The 6,945-nt window shown below is 57.9% G+C and overlaps 1 protein-coding gene across 2 annotated transcripts; it reads left to right on the top strand.

Moving 5' to 3' along the window:
• Nucleotides 1-215: 215 nt before the first annotated feature.
• WFDC2 (WAP four-disulfide core domain 2) lies at nucleotides 216-6,605 on the top strand. 2 transcript variants are annotated; one of them, XM_043602263.1, is made up of 4 exons: nucleotides 216-523; nucleotides 1,047-1,223; nucleotides 3,989-4,141; nucleotides 6,446-6,605. In XM_043602263.1, exons 1-3 carry the CDS (start codon nucleotides 445-447, stop codon nucleotides 4,138-4,140), a joined length of 408 nt encoding a protein of 135 aa, XP_043458198.1. In that variant the 5' UTR covers nucleotides 216-444; the 3' UTR covers nucleotide 4,141; nucleotides 6,446-6,605. The 2 variants fall into 2 exon arrangements, with proteins under 2 accessions (XP_043458198.1, XP_043458199.1); XM_043602264.1 differs by having other exon boundaries at nucleotides 234-523; nucleotides 1,080-1,223.
• Nucleotides 6,606-6,945: the final 340 nt, after the last annotated feature.

The following is a 6,945-nucleotide window of genomic DNA, read 5'->3' as shown; positions in this document are numbered from 1 at the left end:
ACACGCTGATCTAGCTGCCCCAAATCTAACCACTTAATCCCCAGGCTCTACTGCTTTTTCCTGTGGGCCCTGCCCTTCCCTCTCCGGGCATTACAGGGAGACTCAGGAGTCAGGGGCCCGGCCCTCGCCACCGCAGCCCGGTGCTCAGGCCCCAGGGGGTAGGAGGGAAGGGAGGAGCGGGACAAGGGTCTGGCCGCAGCTGGTCTCTAGCTGCGCCAGGCCTGGAAGCTGCTCAGGTTCCTGGTTCCCACCGGGGCCAAGAGTGACATCTGATCCTGGGGGATTGTGAAACGGAGTGAGGTGGCAGCCCGCCCGCGGTGGCCGCTGAGCCCTCTCCCCCCCCCGCCGGCGTCGCCCCACCCCTGCCCCACTCCTCCCCGCGCGCGTCGTTAAATCCCCGCATCCCGGCGGCGGCTCACACCTGCACTCGCCCGGCGCAGCACCATGCCTGCCTGCCGCCCCGGCCTTCACGCCGTCCCCCTCCTCCTCGGCCTGCTGCTGCTGGGCCTCTCCCCTGTCCCAGGTGAGCCGGGCGGGGGTACCCCGGCGCCCAGAGGGGCCGCTCCCGGAGCGCCAGGACAGGCCCGGGGCTAGCTGCACGTAGCCTCTCTGAGAGCTGGAGGAATGGGGATTCCTGGGGGCGGAAGTAGGGACACCCGTGAAGACCAAAATTTGAGGATTCCCTGGTGCCTGAAGGAGCTGAAAGTGTGGGGTCCAATGTGCTGGAGGTGGGGGAGACCAACGAAGACTGAAATTTGGGGCAGAGGCTCTGTGCCGAAGGTGGAGACTTAGTGGCGGGTGGGGGGACCCTCTGCCGACACATCGGAAGCTTCTAGATGCTCAGCTGTGCGGGGGGGGGGGGGTGTCCCCCGAGGATTGAGGGCTCTGAGGACAAGGGTTAGGTAAACCCTGTACTCACAAGTGTCGGGGACCCCGGGCCTGGAGGTGAGGCCCTCTGAAGGCTGTAAGGGGGGCGCCTAGGGCCAGAGACTTAATTCCTAGGAGCTGGCGATCTGGGGCCCCAGGTGGGCGTCTTCCGGGACTAGGGCTCCTGGCCCCACTGACCGTCGGCCTCCCAGGCAGAGAAGCGGAGAAAACGGGCGTGTGCCCCCAGCTGCAGGCGGACCTGAACTGTACGCAGGAGTGCCATTCGGACGCCCAATGCGCCGACAACCTCAAGTGCTGCCAGGCCGGCTGCGCCACCATCTGCCACCTGCCCGACGGTAACCCCGGGGCGCCCCGTGCGGGGCGGGGAAGGGCGCCGTGCGCTGGAGGAGGCAGGGCGCCGCGATCGGGGCAGGGGGACTCTCCCGCCGCACCCAGGGACCCCTGCAGAGTGGAGACGGATGGAACCCGATCAGCCGTGCGCTCCCTCTCGGGGCCCCGGGCGGGGGGAGGGGGGGGACAAAGGCGTCGCTGAAGCGCAGCGGGGGAGCGGGGGAAGGGAGGTCCCCCACCCCTGGCCGGATTCCATTCCCCGGTGCGTGACGGATTTCCGGGCAAGCACAGGCTGGAAGGTGTTTCCGGAGGTCAGGGCACCCGGTTCGCAGTTTCCTCCGCGGCTGGTTGGAGCCGCAGGGAAGCCCGGGGCAGGCGAGTGGGCTGGGTCCCAACACCTGGGGCGCTCGGGCCTCTCGGAGTCCCTCCCCTGGGGCGTCCCCCAGCTCTGGCGGAAGGACTTGGAGCGCCTGGCCTGGCAAGACTCCCCTGGCTTCCCCTGTCCAGACGGAAAGACACCTTACAGAATTAGCGGAGCGCCGAGCCCATCTTAAAGATGTGGTTGTGAGCGTCAGAGAAAGGCTCTTGCCCAGGCCGCACCGTCACTCCGTAGCTCCGCAAGAGTCCTAGCGAAGTTCAACTTTTGCCCCTTCTTGGAAGGCTGGTTTGAAGGAAGTTGGGACTCCTCCCCCCTTCCCCCTTCCTCCTCTTTAAAACAATCTCTAACACTGTAAGGAGAGAGAGGGAACTATGTGAACACCTGGGGGATCCACAAAAGGTCCTTGCTAGAGCTTACCCTCCCACCAGGCTATGGGGACGGTCATCAGAGCAGGGAATGGGCTTAGACAAGGTGGAATCCAAGCTTCTCACTTCTCAGAGGGAAAACTGAGGGCTAGAAGCAGGGATATGACTGGGGTACCCAGGTATTGTGATTACTGGTCTTTATCCAGGATACAACCCCTGTGATCTTCATGGTCTGTTATTTCTCCCAAGATACCAGTAGTGGCTGGGACTGTTTATAATTAGAGACCTCAGATTTATGAGCAAGGAAGCGGAGAGGTGGAGGGACGGCTGGCCCATCAGCTGGCTGATCAGCTGCCCATCAGCAGCTCCTGGGTCTGGAGGCCTCTAACCTGGAGCACAGAGAGGAGGACCAGAAGGAGAGGTGGAGCTTGAGAGAGAGGAAGCACGAGGCAGACACACAGACAGACAGACGAGAGAGGTCCTTGGGGACAGAAGGAGTGCCTGACTGTTAGGTGCCATCTTCTCTGGTCCCTTGTCTCAGATGGACAGACTGAGGCAGGAAGAGGGACGGAGCCAGATGGCCTCCTGGACTAGGATCTTAGTTCTGCCATCTGCTAGTCATGTGATCCTGAGAAAGTCGCTTTACCTCTCCAAGCCTCTGCTTTCTCTTTGGCAAACTGGGGATAATAATCCCAAACCCTGTAGGATTAACATGAGGGCTAAATGAAATAACACACTGAAGATGTGTTTGTGGAGAGTAGATACTCTATACACAGTGGCGCGATTTGTCGGTAACCCTTTCCCGACTCCCTTTTGTCCCAGAGAAGCCCAGTATCCAGATCTCCTGCCCTTTGCAAGGGAATGGATTTCTTTGTGCTAGGAAATCAGCCACTCCTGTCCTCCGCAGCTAATCAGCCACTTCTGTGCCTGTGTTTGACTTTTGGCTGGGCTTGCTTCTGGGGCTTCTGGGAATTGAGCCCAGCTCCCTTCTCCTTGACTCAGGAAGTTGAGCATAGGGTGAGTGTGTGTGTGTGTGTGTGTGTGTGTGTGTAAATGGGTGGTGACAGTCTGGGCTCAGGTGTTGGTTTTGCTTCTTACCAGCGGTGTGGTGTTGGTGGCACCTGTCTGTGCCTCACTTTCCTGGTCTGAGATAGGAGCAGGGTTAGAAACAGCTCCGACAGAGGAAATACTTGATGTGAGGATTAGAGGAGGTAATGGATCTACACCAAGAACACTGTAAGCAGCACTTCTCTGCGGTGTTGTCTGTGAGTGAGCCACGGATGAGAGAGTATATGGGGGGGGGGCGTGGAGTGAGTGAAGAGACCGTGGGTGTGCAAACCCTCACACGTGCACAGCTTACGAAGCAGCAGGGTGTCTGGTGCGCAGACTCTGAAGCCCGATTCCTGGGTTTCCAGTCCTGCCTCCATGGGTGGAGTAATAGACAAATTACTTAACCTCTTGGTGCCTCAGTTTCCTCATCTGTAACCTGAGGAAATATTAACAGTACCTCTCCCTCTTGTAGAATTATTGTGAGGATTAGAGGGGTTAATATATGTCGAGTGCAGAGAATAATGCCTGGCACACGGTAGGAGGTAAGCAAGTGCTAACTCAGCAGTGCTCATTCTCATCACTGTGGCAAAGCAGTTTGGTTCTCGGTGAGGAGTGCATGTGCATGGCCCCCATGGCTTCACAACAACCCCATGATGTGGGCAGCGCTGATTTCACGTAGCACCCGAAGGCACAGCGGCTCTGGGACATTTCTGCTCTCCACGTTAGGCCGCAGAGATAGGAAAAGGCAGAGCTGGGCCTCGACCTGATGTCCTGTGATTTCAAAATCGAGGGTGGAGGGAGCAGGAGGAGGAGAGGTCTGCAGACGGTCTTGCTAGGCGACTCTGGGATCAACTCAGACAGGCGGGCAGCTTTACTGTTTGTGACACGGGGGCAGGGTGGGGGGGGGGTGCCGGGAGGAGTGTTCATCTCCCAGCATCACCTCTGCCCACTTCCCGTTGCTCCTTTTTGTCCCCAGAAAAGCAAGGTTCCTGCCCCTACGTGAACACTGACTTCCCCCAGCTCGGCCTCTGCCAGCACCAGTGCAAGGTGGACAGCCAGTGTCCTGGCCTGTTGAAATGCTGCTACAATGGTTGCGGGAAGATGTCCTGCATCACTCCCGTCTTCTGAGGTAGGTGGGAGGGGGGAAGGAAGTGCACTGATGCCTACGGGTAAAGACGGTTGAAAAGGAGGACCTGGCGAACACAGCTCTGTTCATGTCTGTCCATTTACTTGCTTTCATCCAGTCAGCAAGTATCTGTTATCTGTCATGTGCCATGCACGGCTCTGGGTACTGAGGGTGGCCCGTGAGTGAGCAAATCAGACAAAAACTCTGACGGGTTTTATGTGCTAATGGGCAACAAAGAAAAATAAATAAGGAAGTAGATTCTGTAGAATGTTCGAGGGAGAAAAGTACCCCGGAGAAAAAAAGAAGGGGAGTAGGGGTGGGGCAGGGTGGGCAGGAAGTGGGGTTGCCGTTTTTTTTTTTTCCCCACAGGAATGCTCAGGGAAGGTCCCACCCAGAAGGCAGCACTTGAACAAAGACTTGCCAGAACTTGAGGGAGGGAGCGTGAGGATATCTGGGGGGAGTGTCACAGGCCAGGGGCAGCAGGTGCAAAAGCAGGAGCATCCCTGGTGTTTCATGAAAAGCCAGGAGGCTGGGTGAGAGCGAGGAGGGCACAGGAAGAGGAAGGTCGGTCACGGGTGAGTGGAGCACGTCTTAGGGGCCTGATAGGTCGTTACAGGACTTTAGTCTTGACCCAGAGATGTGGCCGCCATGGAAATGGACGTGCTCTGACTCAGATTTGGAAATGATTGCTCCGACTTCCCGGTGGAGAATAGGCTGTAGAGGGGCAGTGGCAGAAGCAGGAGACGAGCTAGGAGGCTCCTGCGAGAGTCAGCTGGGAGGTGATAGACCAGGGGAGGCAGGTGGCTGTGTTTGGGACGTATGTGAAGGCAGAGGGGACAGCTGATGAATTGGGCTGTGAGGGAAAGAGATTTCCTCTGTTGCCTTAGCATGCACTTAGAAAGTTAGCAGTTGGGGGAGCAGCTGTGCCCTGGGAGAGAGGACAGTGGACAGTGCGAGGAGCAGGTGGGGAGGTGAGAACCTCTTTGCATGTGGCCAGTGGGAGGCCAAAGGCTGATCCTTAGTTTCGCCCAAAGCGTGGCTTCTCAGGACACACACGGCAGACATCAAATGTATATTTGAAGTGTGAGGGGCACTTGCTCTGTAGCAGGCCGGGGCCACATCTGGCCACCTCTGGTGGCTCTGCCCATGTAAGGAAAGGATTGTGGAGCCTCTCTTCCTCTAGTAACAACTAAAAATAAAACAATATCAAGTCCTAGAGTAAGTGTGAGGGAGTAAATACAAGACCCCAAGCTCGTGTTTGGTTGGCCCTTGGGGACGTCGGGCACTGTGACCAGGTCTCTGTGCCAGGTGCTGGGGCAGAAGGTGTCCACTGCCCTTCGTCACAGGGCTTGCAGCCCCGTGGCTGAGGCAGACGGATGGACGGACACTCCGAGAGCCTGTCATCAGTGCTGCACTGAGGGAAGGGTTGAGCGCTGGGGGAACAGAGGAGAAAGCCTCATGGGGTGGGAGGTGGCGTGGTGGTGGGAGGGAGCAGGCTTGGCAGAGGGATGATCCTGGCCAGCCCTCAGGGACGACTGGAAGGTCGGTTGTGGGGTGAGGTGCAGGGGGAGCAAGAACCTGGAAGTGCCCTTTGGTTGACATCTCAGTATTGATGGTGGGGCTGCCTTGATAAGCCCTCACCCCGGGGGATTGACAGGCCACTGGTGGGGCCCGGTATTGCCCAGGTGAGAGGACTGAGGCTACAGAGAGGGGAGGGTGTGCCCGAGGCCCTGTGGGTGCTATTTCAAGGTGTCCCTTCAGTGCCTGGGAGGGAACCACGGTCTCCAAGGGCCCAGAGCTCTTCAGTGATGCCAGTCATCTCCTGCCTCCCTGACTGCCAGTAGGTGGCTGGACTTGGTGGCCAGGAAGACCCGGGTGTGGATTTCACTTCACTAGCCTTTTTACCTCCCGGGGCTGCAATTATTTTGCTTGTAAAATGAGATCAATAAGATCTCCTTGACCAGCGAATCCCAGCTTAACCCAAGGAATGGAGACATTCTAACTTCCTGGCGGCAGAAGGGTTTTTAGGGAGATGAATGATGGCTGTCCCTCAGGAAGGCCCCAGCAGTCAATTGGGCCACGGTTACCCAGGTATGTCCCAGGCAGGTCTGAAGCAGAAGAGGTGAGTCCAGGACCTGCAGAGAAGTGCAGGCAGAGCCCCAGGGCCTCAGGAAGGTGAGGCTTTGCTGTGCGTGTGTGTTGGAAGGAGGGAGTCGGGGGGGGTTTGGTCCAGAATTTAAGCTCTGTCTTCTTGTCTAGTATTTTGCGTATTGCTGTTGATGTATTATTATGGTTTTCTTCCTCCAGCTCTAGCCACCACCACCCGAGGAGTGGGGGAGTGGAAGTTTCTGCCCGGCCCTACCTGGCTCCAGCCCAGCTGGGCTCCCCTCTTTCTGGCCTCTGCACTCCCTCCAGAGCCGAGCACAGCTTTTGTCTTTTCCAACCAATAAAGTGACCGTTTCCAGCACTGGGGGAAGGGCCATGGCCTCCATTCTTAACCTTTCTGTCCCTGTCTCTCCTGACTCTGGATTGATGGGGGGTGGGGTGGGGGAGGGGGTGGTGGTGACCAGGTCATCCTGGCATGAAGTCCAGGGAGGGATCAACTGTGAGACAGTGAACATACACTCAGGGCTTGGCTCGTGTACTACTCGTATAATAGCGTTTTCTTTGGGAGGTTGGTGGTTGTCCTTTCGGCGGGAGGGACGTGGAAGAGAGAACAGGCTCAGAGATGGGATGGAATGCTTCCAAAGTCACTCCCATTCATTGCCGGGGCCTGCAACACTTCTCTGTGCCCCGGACCCAGGGCT

This window comes from Prionailurus bengalensis, chromosome A3, assembly GCF_016509475.1.
Source record: "Prionailurus bengalensis isolate Pbe53 chromosome A3, Fcat_Pben_1.1_paternal_pri, whole genome shotgun sequence".
Lineage (NCBI taxonomy): Eukaryota > Metazoa > Chordata > Mammalia > Carnivora > Felidae > Prionailurus > Prionailurus bengalensis.
Note: the sequence above shows the minus strand (reverse complement) of the source record. Positions and strands in the feature narration are given on the sequence as shown.

What these genes read in the sequence shown, in the direction of transcription:
- WFDC2 (XM_043602263.1), top strand. Translation starts at nt 445, where the DNA reads ATGCCTGCCTGCCGCCCCGGCCTTCACGCCGTCCCCCTCCTCCTCGGC. An exon ending in GGGCCTCTCCCCTGTCCCAG is followed by an intron (nt 524 to 1,046) that starts GTGAGCCGGGCG and finishes TTCCGGGACTAG; the next exon opens with GGCTCCTGGCCCCACTGACC. An exon ending in CATCTGCCACCTGCCCGACG is followed by an intron (nt 1,224 to 3,988) that starts GTAACCCCGGGG and finishes TTTTGTCCCCAG; the next exon opens with AAAAGCAAGGTTCCTGCCCC.